General features: G+C 53.8%; 1 protein-coding gene across 1 annotated transcript; it reads right to left on the bottom strand.

The window, feature by feature from the left end:
• Nucleotides 1–273: 273 nt before the first annotated feature.
• rbbp6 (retinoblastoma binding protein 6) lies at nt 274–15,625 on the bottom strand. Its single transcript, XM_084438176.1, is given in 19 exon segments — nt 274–3,147; nt 3,294–3,441; nt 4,001–6,265; nt 6,688–6,813; nt 6,976–7,193; nt 7,195–7,363; nt 7,459–7,516; nt 7,651–7,711; nt 7,849–7,921; nt 8,298–8,584; nt 8,695–8,798; nt 9,008–9,180; nt 9,448–9,587; nt 9,793–9,889; nt 10,430–10,518; nt 12,321–12,365; nt 13,882–13,924; nt 14,428–14,545; nt 15,117–15,625. Coding segments are annotated over 19 exon segments (6,423 nt in total). The 5' UTR covers nt 15,283–15,625; the 3' UTR covers nt 274–1,104.
• Between the last annotated feature and the right edge of the window lie 449 nt (nt 15,626–16,074).

The raw sequence follows: 16,074 nt of genomic DNA, 5'->3' as shown, positions 1-16,074 counted from the left end.
TGTATAAAAGGGGAGACATGAAGGAGTGATACTGAGATGGAGGGATACGCTCTCTGGTAGATGAACGAGGCTCACAGAAAAAATACATTCACAGGGAGACCGGGCACACTTGATCTTACTAAATTTGCAGGCTTATCCAACTAGGTTCAGCTCAGGGTGAGTCTGTGTGAAAAATGAACATAATAAGCACCATAAAATTTTGCTGACATGTTTTTATTATCATCAAACCAGGAGAAAATATTTTGCTCTGGTATTCATTCAGTTTTGTAGTTTAAATTAAACATTGCAAAAAAAAAAAGAACAACACCAACCTCAATATAGGGTAGAGGAAATATTCACAGTGCATATAAACCCTCAAACCAATGTGCCCCAGACACCAGTGCAAAGCTATAACGTTCTACTATCTAGCAACAATATCACCATATTGTCATAATTGGTATGATAATATAATTAATTCCAGATAATATAATCAATTCAAGTCAAAGTAAAATGAGCTAGGTAAACTACATATGGGCATCTAGTTCCTCAGTTTGCGTTCGACTTCCTCACAGATGTGAGGGTTTCCCCATGGCATTGTAGCACTGGGACCATCTGTCTGCCGAATGTCCTATTGCTATGACATATTAGGGAGACTCACCCCATGGCAATAACATTTATACATTTCATATCTTTAAAGTGCTTTCCTGGTAAGCTCTGTGACAAAAAGAATGCATATATCTGATAGAGATGGCATTTAGATGGTACAAACTGTTGCAGAAGTACCTGGGAAAAACGAATAAAGTAGCCTAGTAGTAAGCCTACTTTTTAACACAAAAAGAAAAACGGTTATTATCTAACCATCATTCAAGTAAACCCGACCCATTTTCCCAAGTGTGTGTTCAGCCTATAGCCTAACAGCACTGTCAATTTACTCTTTTAATTCATCAAAATTGAAATCATCAGCAAATGAAGGTAGAGTGGAACTAAGGTATTACAGTGGAGCTCCAGTAGTCTTCTATTCCTTGTCTGCTGATAGTTAAGATTCTTGGTGCAGGTCACTGACGTCTGATCCCAGTTCCAAGGATTGGGTCTGGGCTAAAGGGCAAAGGCTTCATCAGTGATCGCTCATGAGGACAATCGAGCCGTTTGGTCTTCCTTCTCCTTCACCTCCCTTCCCTCTTCTCTCCCCCCCTCCCCCTTCTCGGCGTCCTCCTCCCCCAATCCGCTTTCCTTTCCATCTCTGTCTTTCTCTTTGTTCTTCTTGGCCTTCTTCTTCTTGTGTTTGTGTTTGTGATCCTTCAGCTCGCCCTCCTCCCACTCCGGGCCCAACTGTCTCTTATGCTTTTTGTGTTTCTTGTGCTTCTTCTCTTTTTTCTTCTCTTTCTTCTTCTTCTTGTCCTTCTTGGCGTCCCGGCTGCTGGTCGACTGGACGCTGCTGCTGCGGCTCCTGCTGCTCTCCCCCTCCGCGTCCTTCCCCTCGCCCGGCCCTCCCTTGGATCCCCCGCCCTCCCCCGCGTCCGACCGCTCTCTCTGGCCCCCCCGGCCGGCCGCGTCGTCCCTCTCCCCCTCCACCTCAGCGCCCTCGCTCTCGCCCTCGCTGTAGTCCGGCACGAACGCCGCCTCGTCCGTCTCTCTGGCCGGGTCGGACGGCTGTCCGTCGGACAGGAGGACGGGGGAGCGGGCCAGAGGCTTCTCCCTCTCTCTCTCCTTCGCTCCGCCCCTCTCTCTGTCGTCCCCGTCTCTCTCTGCCGCCCTCTCTCTGTCCCCGTCTAGGTGGGGGGGCTCGTGGAGGTTTCTGTCGGTCCTGGGGGGCGGTTGGGGAGTGTCCCGCTGGTGCGGAGACCTAACGCCCCTGGCCTCCTTCTCTCGCGGTCCCCGGGTGGCCTGCTGGCTCTCCCTCCCCACCGAGGGGCACTCGACTACGGGTTCCTCTGCCTGGGAGGCCCTTCTAGCGGGCTGGCTCTCTGCAGAGCTGGGGACCAGAGGGGGGCGTCTCTCCCGCGTCTCATCCCTGCCGGGGCTGCGCTCGCGGGGCCTATAGGGCCTAGACCCTCCCTGGGCCTGGGCCCTGCTGGATGAATCCGAGGGGTGTGTGTCTTGCTCCCACCTGGAGGGGGGAGGTGGGGAGTCATGTCGGCGGTGGGGGGGTCTGCCTGGTTCCCCGCGGTCACGGCTGTCTCTGTGTCTGACGTCGACGTGGTCTTGGTTTCTGCGGTCGCGGTCTCTCTCCCTCTGGTCTCCCATTCTGCGGTCGGCGGCGGAGCTGTGGTCCCTGCGGCCGGCGGGTTGGTGCTCCACCAGTCGGTCGCGCGAGGAAGAGTGCGAGGAGGAGGAAGAGCTCTTTTCGCTGCCGTGGTCGCTGCCTCGCTCGCCGGCCCTCTCTCTGTCCCTCTCTCTCCTCTCGCGCTCGGAGGGATGAGAGGAAGTGGAGGACGAGGACGAGGAGGGGGGCTTCCTGTGTCTGTCCGCCGGCTCCCTGTCGGGCGCGCTGCCGCGGTCTCTCTCGGTCTCCCTCCCCCTCTCTCTGGCGCCAGATTCCTTCTCCCACTGTCGCTCTTTCACCCTGTCTCTCTCCCTCTCTTTGTCTCTCTCCCTCTCTTTGTCTCTCTCCCTCTCTTTGTCTCTCTCCCTCTCCTTGTCTCTCTCCCTCTCCTTGTCTCTCTCCCTCTCCTTGTCTCTCTCCCTCTCCTTCTCCCCGTCCTTCTCAGCAGGCGTGATGTGGTCTTTGGGGCCCTGGAGATCGGGCGGGCTGTCCTTCCCACCGGGAGTGAGAGGTCTCTCCGGCTGGGATCGGGGCGAGTCCTTCTCTCTCTCTCGATCCGTGTCTCTCTCCCGGTCTCTCTCCTTCTCTCTCTCTCGATCCGTGTCTCTCTCCCGGTCTCTCTCCTTCTCTCTCTCTCGATCCGTGTCTCTCTCCTTCTCTCTCTCTCGATCCGTGTCTCTCTCCTTCTCTCTCTCTCGATCCGTGTCTCTCTCCCTCTCCCGGTCTCTCTCCCTCGGTCTCCCGACGGAACTCTCTGCCGCCAGGGTGACAGTGGGGGCCGGGCGGGGCAGGGGGGCGGGCGGGGGGAGCTGGAGGCTGACCTGAACTCCTACAACCCCCTCTTCCTCTCCCTTCTCCTCCTCCTCGGACTCAAAGTCTTCCTTCTCCCATTTGGACCGAGGGACCTGAGGAACAGAGATAAACACACATTGACCTTAAAGGGAATCTTCCGGACTGAATGATCTGTGCGTATTTGCGTGCGTTCAAAACGCTGACTTGGGACGGGATTGGCCGGGTGCGTGTGTGTGTGTCTGTGTGTGTGTGTGCGTACCTGTATGAGTACGATCTCGTTCTCGGAGTGTGCGGAGCTGTCGTTGGTGTACTCCTCCAGAGTCTTCACCACGGTCTTCCTCTGGTCGGGTCTCTCCCACACGCCGACGCCTCCTCCGTGCGCAGGGCTGCCCCCGGTGGAGCTGGTGCTGCAAATCAAACAAGTCCCAGGTTACTCAGTCCACAGGCTCCACCCACAAACACGCCACGCTGTCAGAACGGACCCGGGGAAAAACGGCCTTCAAATTTGCTGCCCCTGCTTCTCGAAATCTACAGCAGGACTTGAAACTACCTGATTTGATAACTTTGCAGGAATTTAAGTCCATTCTAAAAGACAGATAAAATATTTCCTTTGGTCGTTGTAACTGCTAGGCCTAACCTTCTACTATTGTGTAGTATGTGTGTGTGACTATTCTGTATGTACTTTCTGTGTGTGTTGTTGTAACAGTGCTTTTATTCTGCCCTCTGGGACATGTCGCTCTTAGAAAAGAGATTTTAATCTCAATGGGTCTTTTAACCTGGTTAAATAAAGCATATTGATTGATTGGTTGATTGATTGATTGATTGATGACGATACTCCATTCAGGTCAGGGCTAAAATGTGTCCTGTGAATACAACTACGGAAAGTAGACCAGAACCCGCTGGCATGGCTAGGCCTGTCAAAGAGGCGCACGGCCCGGCCGTCCAAATGGACAGAGTTCATCTCACCTGGTGTAGTCTACTATGGCCGCCGAGCCGTCGGTGGCTAGGACCCTGCGGTCGCTCCGGCTTCTGCTCCTCCTCTCTCCTTTGGACGCTTTCGCCGAGCTGCTCAAAATGGCCGCCTCCGCCGCACCGGGGTTCAGCGTCCTCCGGGGCTCCATGTTGATGTTGATCTTTATCTTCCCCTTCACCCCTCGCTCGATCAGGGGCCTTATGAGGCTCTCCTTCCCCCTCCCCTCCTCGTCCGTCTGCTCCTCCTCCTCCTCCTCCGGCCTCGCGCTCGCCGCTTTCGCGGGCCTGGCTTTGGACGGGTCGGGCTCCTTGTCGGCGCTGCTCTTCTCCTCTTTTCTCCCCCTCTCCTCTTTCCTCCTCCTCTTCTCGGGCCTGGGGTCCGGGGCTCTGCCGCCGCCGCCACCGCCGCCGGGGGGGCCCCTCTCCTCCGACCTGCCCGGCCTCTCGGCCTCCCTCCGGGGCTTGTCCTCCCTGCTGGACCTCCTGTCCGGCCAGGCCGCCGGCTCTCTCCTCCCTCCCCTCTGGTCCTCCTTGGACGGCCTGGCTTGGTCTGGGTCGCCCCCGGCGGGCCCCACCCGCTCCGGTTTGGGCCTGCCTGCTGTGAGCTGGTCGGGTCCGAGGTCCGGTACCGGGGGGGTGAGTGGGGGACTTGCTTTGAGGGAGGCGGGGGGCTGGAACTGCGGGGGGGACGGCGGTTTGGAGACGTCCGGTTTGACGGACGGAGTCTCTTCCTTTAGCCGCCTGACGTCAGGCTCGGCCGGGGGGGTGTTCTGGCGCTCCGTCTCCGCGGGGACGGTCTTGTCCTGGTCCGTTTTGCGGGCGTCTGTCTCCGTCTCTCTCTGCCTGGACGCCCTGGAGCTCCTCGAAGACGAGGAGTCCCCCCTGGTCAAACTGGACTCGGACTTGCGCTTGCCCTTGTCCTTCTTCCCTTTGTCCCTCCGCTCGTCCCTGTCTCTGTCCGAGGTCGGCCTATCGGGTTTGTTGGGAGGCGGGGCTAAGGCTACGCCGTCGCTCTCCATTGGCTCGTCCCGAACGGGAGTGGAGTCATCTCGGCCGGCGGCGGCGGCGGCGGCGGCGGCGATATCACTTCCCTTTCTCTCGTCTTTCCGGGTTTCCTCGGTGGAATCGGAGGCGCTGAAGGAAGACGACTCTCCTCCCTCTCTCCCCTCCTCCGACTTCCTCTTCTTCCTCTGCTTCTTGTGTTTTTGCGCGCTGAGGTCAGAGGTCACAGCCGCAGCTGCGGTAACAGTCGCTGAGCCGGCGGCGGCTGAGGCGCCGGCGGCGGACGGCTCGTGGTCCCTGGCCGCCGTCCTCGGCGCCGGGTCCTTGCCCTCCGGCTTGCCGATCACCCGGGGGCCGTACTTTTCGGCGCACCTCTCCTGGTACGTCATCGGCGGGGGCGGCCGCCCCCTGCCGGGCGGTCCCTGGGTTTGGGCGGAAGGGGGCGGCGAGTACTCCTGCCTCCGCCCCCCCCGGCTGAACGGGGAGCCCCTGGGGGAGGCGTCCCGGTCTCGGAGGTGCCGGGGCGGGGGGTAGCGGTCCGACGGGGGGCTGTACGGCTCCCGGCCCCCCGTCGGGGGAGGGGGGCGCCCCCTGTGGGGGGGCGGGTGGGCGTGAGGGGGGAGGTGGGCGCTGCTGTAGCTCTTGTAGTATTTGTCGTACCACTCCCTGTACTCACGCTCCCACTGGCGGTAGCGCTCCCTCTCCAGGGCGTCGCCGGCGTCGGCGTGCCGAGGGAAGAAGCCCGATTGGGGCTCCGCTTTGGGCGGCGGCTCCTTCTCCCGGAAGCGGTCCCGGCCCGGGTACTTGTGTTCCCCCTCTGGCGGCGGCGGCGGGGGCCTCTCCCGCTCGGGGCCCGCTTTCTTGGAGGGAGGGGTGTGGTTCCGGTAGCCCCCCGGTTCCGGCGATCTGGACCTGGACCGGTTGTAGCCGCCGCCGCCGCCGCCGCCGCCGCCCCCGCCGCCACCTCCTCCTCCTCCGCCGGGCGCTTCTCGGCCCCGGTAGTGCGGCGAGCGCGAGCGGGACCGGCGATAGCCGCGGGAACGGGAACGCGAGCGGTAGGGGCGGGGCCTGGCTGGCCGGCGGGGGTACGGCGAGCGGGAGAAGGACCTGGACCGGGACCGGGACCAGGACCGGAACCTGGGCCTGGAGCGCGACCTGGAGCGACTGATGGAGCGGGAGTAGGAGCGCGGGGAACGGGAACGGGATTTGGAGTAGGAGCGGGAGGAGCCGCTGTAGGACGACCCCCTGTAGGGAGACCTGGAGAGAGAGAGAGAGAGAGAGAGGGAGGGGGAAGAGAGAGAGAGAGAGGGAGAGAGGGATATAGAGAGAGAGAGATAGGGGGAGAGAGAGGGGGAGAGAGAGAGAGAGGGAGAGGGGGGAGAGGGATAGAGAGAGAGGAAGAGAGGGGGGGAGAGAGAGGAGAGAGAGAGGGAGAGCGAGAGAGAGAGGGAGAGAGAGAGAGAGAGAGAGAGAGGGAGGGAGAGAGAGAAGGAGAGAGAGAAAGCGAGAGAGAGAAAGGGAGAGGGAGAGAAAGGGAGAGAGATAGAGAGAGAGAGAGAAAAAAGGGAGAGGGAGAGAGATTTAGAAACAGGGATGAATGGTGAGAAGGGGTCAGGGATGTACAACATAGACAGCCTGACCAGCCTGGGCTGTCAGGTGTAAATTACGAACGCGGTCACCTCGAGTACGAGCGCCTCCTCTCCTTCTGGATCTTCCTGTACTCCAGCAGCTCTTTGGCAAAGTCGTTGGTGAACTCGTCCAGCTTGGACTTCTCCCTGGCCCTGACGCCGAAGCGCCCGGGAGGGCTGGGTAAGAACAGAGAAAGAGAGGCTTAGCTGTCGGAACTGTGTCGGCGCGTGGCTCGCTTGCAAACGGGGGCCCGGGAATTAACAAGGTGAAGCGGCTGGTTATTCCCTTTCTTGTGGCGGGGGGGGGGGCTGAATGTGAGAAGCGAAAGGCGGACTCACTCCTCCTTCATCCTCCGTCTGTAGAAGTCGTCTTTGGGGAGGTAGGAGGGATGGGGGGCGGAGGAGAGGGAGGGGATGGGGGCGTTGGGGGGAGGGGGGCGGGAGATGGGGGGCGCCCAGGGCGGGACGACGATTCCCCCGGGGAGGGGCGGGTAGCCGGGTGGGGGCACGGGGTAGCTGGTGGGGGGCTGGTGACCCGGGGGGTACTGCAGGGGGGGGGTACTGGGGCGGCACCACCCCTGGGGGCGGGGGGAGGGCGTGCTGGGGGTTGGGGAAGAGGGGGAGGGGGTTGAAGAGAGGAGGGGGGACAGAGGGAGGCGGGGGCTGGCTGGGGGGGAGGCGGACGCCGGGCGGGCGGTCGCTGCGGGGGCCGTCGCGGCCGGGGGCGCTGGAGAGAAGAAGAGGAAGTGATGTCAGAGAAGTGGGAGGGGCACAATAATATAATAATAATACGCATAATAATACGAATGACCATGGACTTACGTCTCCCAGTTGGGGCGTCCTCCAGGGTGTCGGGGCAGGTTGGGTCCCGGGGGCGGGCCTGGGGGTTCAGAGGAAAACAAAAAAGTCAGGCGTCTGTATCCATCCAGCGATCATGATGAGTGTGATCTAGGAGAGACGCGCAGAGCTAGGGAGCTAGTGGACAGGGCGAGGGTCCTCCCTGGTGGGTCTCACCTGTATGGTGTAGGGGGTGGCTCAGCGATGGGGACTGGACCAGCACGGGCACATGGTAACCCTGGAGACGACACACGCAACATGGACATGGGAAATGTCTGGTAAGAGCTTGAGGAAGAAACCTACAAAAACTATGCGAGTTAAACAAATGATTTTAATCAAAGCGCAAGATAGGTGTGTGTGTGTCTGTGTGTTTACCTTGGGGATGAGGGGAGTAGGTCCAGGGGGGTCCGGGGAGACCACCACACACTGGACAGGCACCTCAGGCTCTCTGGAACACAGCGGTGAACACAGGTGTTGACGAGAGTGCTAATGTAGCATACAGTACAGCTGGATCTATAGCACAACACCCACGGCAAGGACTCATTCCCTCATGGGAGTGAGCGTGTGTTGACTGTAGATACTAAATATCTTGTCACATGACTGCTTGTCGCTCAGTCTGCATGTATGTGATAGATAGAAGCCTTTATCTAGACAGGGAAGACGGGCACTATGACAGATAGGGTGAAGGGACTTTAGGATAGAGGCCAAGGTGTGCATGTACAGGGTGTCACCAAAGTCAAGAACTGGAAGGATGTTTGTATAATCCTTTTGCTACTCTCCTGGGAGCAAACAATGTGTGTGTGTGTGTGTGCGCGTCTGCTTACTTGGCTGGCGGATCCACATGGCTGGGTAGGTGCTGGGGCGAGGCGACAGGCGTGCTGTAGGAGGAGGAGGGGCCCGCCGCCACGTTCCCGCCAACCGGTGGCGTGCCTGGCTGCTGGGCCAATGGCGGAGTGTCTGCGGACGGAGGGCGGGGCATGAGAGGGTCCTGCTGGCTTCTGGTTGGCTGGTAGGGGCGTCGGGGGAGGGACTGAGGGGGGGCGGGGACCTGCGGCCCTCCCTTCTTCATGCGTTTGGCGCAGCCCGTCTCGTTCTTAAAGTTGTGAACCGCCTGGAGACAACAGAGAGTGTGACGTTAGTGGGTGCATTTGTTTTAGCTCACCCTGTGCACCAGGCGGGTGGTGCTTCGACCTTCTCTATGTCTGGGGGGGAGGCTCTTACCTGACGCAGGAACTTATTAGCTATGAGTGCGTCGGGGGAAACGCCTGATTTGCCGCAGGTGGGACAGATGTGTTCGTCCGACTCCAGCAGAGATGTTCGGATACCTGAGGAGAGAGACCAGGGGAGAGAGAGACCAGGGGAGAGGACAAGCGAGAGAAGAGAAAAGCTGGTTTGAGAAAGTAGAATATGATGATCAGGTATTGAGAGGGTGTGTGTGTGTGTGTGTGTGTGTGTGTGTGCGTGTGTGTGTGTGTGTGAGAGAGAGAGCATGTACAGTATGTTTGTGTGCGCGTTGTGCTAACAGAAGACTCACAATCGTCACAGTAGCTGTTTTCACAGCAGGGGATGACCACGGCGTCGGTCATCAGGTCTTTACAGAGGAGACAGAGCAGCTCGTCTGGGATTGGCTCCTCCTCCTCGTCGGACGACGACTGGGCCTGGGGCACGAACGGGGGCTTCTCCTTCTTCCCTATGGCATAGGCCTCCCTAATACGGAACACACACACACACACACACACATTTACCTAGGGCACAGGACTCCCTACAACACAGATCACACACACAAATACCTACGGCACAGGCCTCACAAGACGTTGGGGTCAGGGGTGTTAGGTGAGAATGGTGTTGGACACTCACTCAAGTCACATATCTAAAGCAGTGTTGAGTCAGAGGGTAGGTCTTACGCCCCTCCGTCGCAGGGATGGCGGCCATCTTCACTGTGGTGGAGGCGGTTTAGGGTGAGAGGTGACTTACGCGTCTATGGTGGGGATGGCGTAGCGCCCGCTGTTGGTCAACATGGCTCCCTTGATACTGGGGTCGTCCACCTCCATCATGAAGGAGCGAGGGATGCCCGTGCTCTTCTTGATCCTCTGGAGAGGGTCGAAGCTTTTATCCTGCCGGAAAAATCGCATGTCGACGTGTTTGTACTCAAAGGGGTTTACGCGTACGAGCATGCACACACACACACACACACGCCTACCTTTGGGTTCACGGCACATAATCAAAACTATACTCTCATTCCCATCAATAGCAAAAGGGAAGTTGCGTGCCGTATAGATGAAAACAAGATGTTAGAAGATCAAAGATGTGTCTTCTTACCCCGTTGGAGGGGCAGTTCCTGATGTAGTGTCCGTTCTTGCCACAGCGGAAGCAGGTGTAATTGGGAGGCGGCGGACCGGTAAGTTTCTTCATGTAGCTGATCAGACAGAACACACACAGGTTCAGGCTCAACACTTTGTGGTTCAGCTGGACAGATGTGCAGTACGAGACAATTATATAACCCAACATCTCAATCAATCAAAGCTTTATTTGTCTAGCGCATTTCATACCCAGAGGCAACACAATGCGCTTTACAGAGAACAAGGGAGGTGGGCAGACGACCCACTCTCTACATATTCCAGAGGGAAGCAAAAAAACAGTAATCACCCGGGGGCCAGATAAGTGAGCTGTAAAAATTCTTCCCTGACCCCTCTCAACAAGGCGATCGAGCAAGCTCCAGGAGTATGTTTGTCAACCATCTCTCACTAGTACAGAAAGTGTAGTCTAGGGGTGGGTTTTGGACAGAGGTCTACTCTGTAGCCCTGTCCAAATGTCAGTTAGCCCCCTAAACCTCCAACCAGCTGGTGGGAGATGTGAATGGACCGGAGAGGACGCCTAAGGAGATGTAGGGGCTGGTGACTAGTAGGGGTGAACGAGGGGAGGAGGTTTGGGACAGAGCGCCCCTCGCCGTACTCACTGGATGGGGTCGTAGTCGTGGTTGGACTGTGACATCATGGCGCGGATCTTGTCGTCCTCCGAGGCGTTGGCCTCCGCCAGGTTTGCCGTCTGTGCCGAGGGCGAGAGAGCGGGGTCACACACACACACACACACAGACAGGCGTTAAAAAAAGTCTACCATCAACAGCTTGATGTCAAGGAGAAACACAGGCCTTGTCCAGAAACAACCCCCAATCCCGAGTCTGACAGTACTGGATAGGTGCCAGTGTGACCCAGCTTATGATTGGCACTGCCATGTTGCTTTGATTCGTCTCAGATCTAGATGTGTCTAAGAGGACTGGTTTTGGACAGACATTCGCCCCAATCCAGATCCTGTAAATAGCACCATGTTGCTGCTGCTGCTTGTGTCGGTCTGTCTCCCTCAGTGCCAGTCCCGTTTTCTCACTGTGCATCCTGGGACACACACACCTAGAGTCTTGTGTTGTTTTCTTGTTGGCCATGCAGTTAACAAAACACTCACTTCTAAAAATCACTGCTAAAAATCTGCCATAAACCAATATCCTTGTTGACTGAGGTTGGCACAAATGACCTCACTTGATTGTCCCTAATTGCAGGACCCTTCTCCCTCAAACTAATGACACAAAGGTCTCAAAAAAGGTTTTAGCCTGGGCAGTGTACCATTTTACACAAATGATAGCTACCGCGTCTGGGGCACTCTTCACGTTCGGCCCGGTGTAGATTCCATTCAAGCCTCTGCTATACTTGTTCAATCTCAGGAAAATACTCCAAAAAAAGAACAGGACAGAGAAAAATACCAGGGATGTGTCTTCATGCAGGAGTACATCACTAGTCCACACACTCATGGTCAGGGTCTAGGAGACATTCGCCAATTTTTATTGATAAAAACATAAAAACAAAATCAAATCACAATCATTCTCTCATTACCCACTCAAACAAAACCCCTTCAAGTGTCCCAGCACGATATTGCAAATATTGACGCATTTGAAATCTTTAAATCTACTCCATTGTGTACATTGGCAATCTGCAACATCAGAATACAATTCACCAATAGCAGAGTAACCAACTGCCAACACAGACAAATGCTGTGGTCACAGTGACAAGAGCATGATCAGCGAGCACAGTATTCAAGGTTACACAGGATGTAACATTCACATAGGGTAGCCTACAGTCCTGGTAGGTTGAAATAAATAGTGGACAAGCAGGCGTGCTTCTAGAAGCATCCTGGGGAAGAAAGAAATCTGAAAATCTTGCAAAAAGGTGTGCTTCTTCATGGGAAAAAAAAAAAGGATAAAGACAACGCAATGTTGACGGAAAAGCGAACTACTTTCTTCTGGACAGTTGACGCGTTACAGTCCTGATACGAGTGTGCGCGTGTGTGTGTGTGTGTGTGTGTAGACGAGCGAGAGGAGACAGACACACACAGACAGCAGGCTGTATGGGTGCTTCCCCTAAAAGACGAGGCTTTCTCTTTACAGGAGCCAGGACATATACACAGCAAATTACAATCAATGTTAATACTAATCAACACATGACATCAAAAAACAATTGAGTCAATCAGTAAAAATATTGATAGCATGATACATTGATAACATGAATACAGGAATTGGCTGATAATTTATCCTCCCCTCCGTATACCCTCTGACAAACGTTCATAGGTAATTTGCAGATATATCAAAAGAGAACATTTAGTTGTAATTTAGGATGTTAATCATCAAAACTATCATGTATCGTACCGATGTATACATCAGATTCAGCCTAGTTTGTGACGTTAAGGATGTACGTACATTCATGAACAGAAACTGCTAAGCAAAATAAAAATGGTGGAAGTGAGCTTCCATTGGAACATGAAAGAACATGTTGTATACACGACATTTCATTGAGGGGGTATACCTTAGACAGCTGGGCCAGAGACACAGAGACAGCATGATCATCAATCTGTTTGAATTAAAGACAAAGTTTACTACCGTGGTGAGGCGACGGAAGGCAGTCGCCATGAGACGATACACACACACACACAGAGGGAGATGGATAATTCATGCTAGCTTACATTGAGAACTCTTGAGCACACTTTCCAGAGGTTTAACGCTCAATTCTGACCTTACCTGTCTGAAATACCAATACTAAGACTGAATAACAGCCTAAAGCGATTCCCTTTACTGTTGTAGCCCTGGTCAATATGAGACAATAGTAAGAGAGGATTGAGTTCAAGACAGGATTAGAAGACTGGGGCCTACAGGGCTAGAGGGCTGGGCCTACAGGGCTAGAGGGATGGGCCTATAGGGCTAGAGGACTGGGCCTACAGGGCTAGAGGACTGGACCTACAGGAATAGAGGCCTACAGGGCTAGAGGGTTGGGGCCTAGAGGACTAGAGTGCTGGGGCCTACAGGGCTAGAGGACTGGGACTAGAGGGCTAGAGGGTTGTGGTCTACAGGGCTAGAGGACTGGGGCCTACAGGACTAGAGGGCTGGGGTCTACAGGGCTAGAGGACTGGGGTCTACAGGACTAGAGGACTGGGCCTACAGGACTAGAGGGCTGGGGTCTACAGGGCTAGAGGACTGGGGTCTACAGGGCTAGAGGACTGGGCCTACAGGGCTAGAGGACTGGGCCTACAGGGCTAGAGGGCTGGGCCTACAGGGCTAGAGGGCTGGGCCTACAGGGCTAGGGGGCTGGGCCTACAGGGCTAGGGGGCTGGGGCCTACAGGGCTAAAGGACTGGGCCTACAGGGCTAAAGGACTGGGGCCTGGAGGGTTAACTTTAGTATTGAAGCCTGCAGTACACTTGCCTAACTACGCGTACGTGTCTACCCCAAATTTCCTGTGTTCCTTTGGAGCGTTGGCTGCAGTTGGCTGTGCAGGTCCTCAGAAATTAACACGGCACAAAATACGTGCTTGTCTAGAGGCCAAGTATACAGCGGGCTTTACACTTCACTCGGGTGACTTTTATGCTGTCTGGACTCTATGTCCGGTCTACAACACTGCTAGTTTTAGCCTTCTCTTAATCTGTCACAGACATCAACAGTCAGTTAGACACAGAGGTTTGGACAGGAGGATAGAGAGGGGGGTGGTTAAAGCCATCACTCAAAAGCTTTTATTAGGACAAGATAAAACAAACACAGAACATAAACAACAGTTTTACAGACGCGTCATATTTAAAGAGAAGCTACATTTTCCTCTTTTCAGGCAGATCATAAAGATTGATCATACAGACATCTGTACAACAGATATACTGCTAATGCTATATTGCTAATGTATATTTGTTTTTCAATGTGAAATACAACACAGTGCAGAGGTGACATGCCCATTGTTTTGTTTTTAAATTAGAAACAATATAAATATTACATTGGGAAACCAGCACCTTAGCAACATGAGTGGCTACAGCACATTTTGCACACGTTCAAGAGCAACATTTGGAGGGGTTAGCGTGTGTTTATAGGTAGGGTTTAGTTACATACTGCTTTGGAGGGTCCGATTGGCTGGTGATGGTCAGAGCGGCCACTGAAACACAAAAGATACCGTGGGTCACCTCACCACAGTTGCACAAATGATAGGCAATGGGCCAGTTTCCCAGACAGAGAATAGGCCAAGTCTTGAACTAAAACTCATGTCAATACAGATTCTCCACTACGAAACCAACCAGAAAAGATGTATGCTATCCTAGGCCTACCGAGGAAGCAATGGCTGAGAGCTGTGGTTTCGACATCTGCTCTGTGCTCATTTTGACTAACTGACAGTTTCTAAAACACCCAAATCTGCCGGGAGAGGCACCATCTGTTCTCAGATGCCCAAGGCCTAACACACACACTGTAAATGAACCCACGTACCTACCTCCACAAGCTGCCATCACTGTCAACCTGACAAGCCAACAGGACCAAAATAATAGTGGATTTGCTTTTTCCTCTCATCTGGACTCTGAACAGGGACAAATCTGGTTCTTCTGACGTCACTGTCTCACATACAATAAAAGGTTTAAAAGAACACTGCAGTCAGTCAGCACTTACATGACATAGGTTTTACTTGTGGCTTTGACTCCTCCTGTGGCTTTGACTCCTCCAAGGGGTATTCTTCTGATGATTACAGATGCATTTTTGGAAATGAGAGCTGTGTCATCCGTGTATTCTAGGCGTGAGAGGGTGAGAAGAGAGAGATGGATAGAGAGATACATGATTGATCTATAACACGCTATATTTTCAAATATATAATCTGGATTGAAGGACAACATCTTATGACCATTGGATCCTTCAAATGACGAGTGACCTGGCCGAAATTAATCGTTTCTATTCATCGTAAACGTGGGCTTCATTCAACGATCAGCCTGCATATGGATTCCGCCTATACTATGCAACTTTATTCTGGTTTAATTGACTTTTCTAGACGTGTTGCTCTGGCCAAAGGTGACGCAATCACTTGTGGGCAGCGCAGCTTGTCCAGCTGACATGGCCAAAGCCCTCGTGTGTGGCAAACTGTTTTTAATTATTTAACGACCATATCTAACGTAACCGATTAAAACAAATAGGCACGAATGTGTCAATTAGAATAAGATTCCACACCGACTTGAAATGAGCTAGGTTAGCTAGCTAGCACAACATACCGTGATTAGCTAATAGCTACTGACAGCTTTGACAGTGGCCTTCTGGGGGGAAAAGATCATTATATTATATTATAGCGTTACAGTTTAAAATCCACACACCTTCTTTAGTCTGTGCGTTGGTGATCTGGAGGTCGCAGTCACCGGCCTTGAGTTTTTCCCGGCCCATGATCTGTTTCTTCAGATCACTCAAAGGGATGTGCAGGCCATCGAAAGTGACGGTGTCGTACTGGAGTTTAGATGAGAATTTATAATGCACACAAGACATGGTGAAGAACAGCTGCCGCTACACGCCCTGTAGTAGAAAACCGTCTAACGTTAGTTCAACAAATGTTCACAAACCAGAAGGCTAACTTTTAGCTAGCTAGCTAGGAAACACAAAGCTAGCTAGCAGCCCAGCTAGCTAGCACTGACTGTCCAACGCGGCTAACGTGCTAACGTTAGCTAGCGCAGTTACCGTGCGTCTCCTGTTGAAGACAGCGGCTTGCTAAGCAACGCAGTACTTCAATTTAAAATAAATTCAATTTTCATTTTTTATTGGCTTCCATTTTAAAGCGTTATGGCTAGCGTATTGGTAGATCACAAGCTATCCGAAGCTATCGCCACAACGACCTGTCATCTGATCGGGTTTCCGAAAGGAAGCCCAAGGACCACGTTCAGAACGTCAGTGGCTCCACACGCTTGCGCAGTGCACTGATGATTGGAGGCTAGATCAGCTTGGCACCAGGTGGAAATTAAGAATAGACTAACAGAACAACAACCCCGAATTTCTCCCCAAACACACAAATAGGACATAATAGTGCGAAAACATAAAAGAGATAAATTCGAGATGCCGGGATACGAATTATATCAATAAGCAGTTTAATGCATTCTACTGACGCTGGCCACAAGATGGTGTACAAGCATAATTTTTTGATTATGTTTTTTTTTATCTTAGTTTTTATTCTTTCTTCTTTTTTTTTTTTTACCTCCGCCCCAGCAACAGGGCAGGGCGAGAGGTAATGTTTTCGGTGGTGTGCGTGCGTGGCGTGCGTTTGTTTGTGCATGCGTTTGTGTGTGT

Source organism: Borostomias antarcticus (assembly GCF_949987555.1).
Source record: "Borostomias antarcticus genome assembly, chromosome: 5".
Lineage (NCBI taxonomy): Eukaryota > Metazoa > Chordata > Actinopteri > Stomiiformes > Stomiidae > Borostomias > Borostomias antarcticus.
Note: the sequence above shows the minus strand (reverse complement) of the source record. Positions and strands in the feature narration are given on the sequence as shown.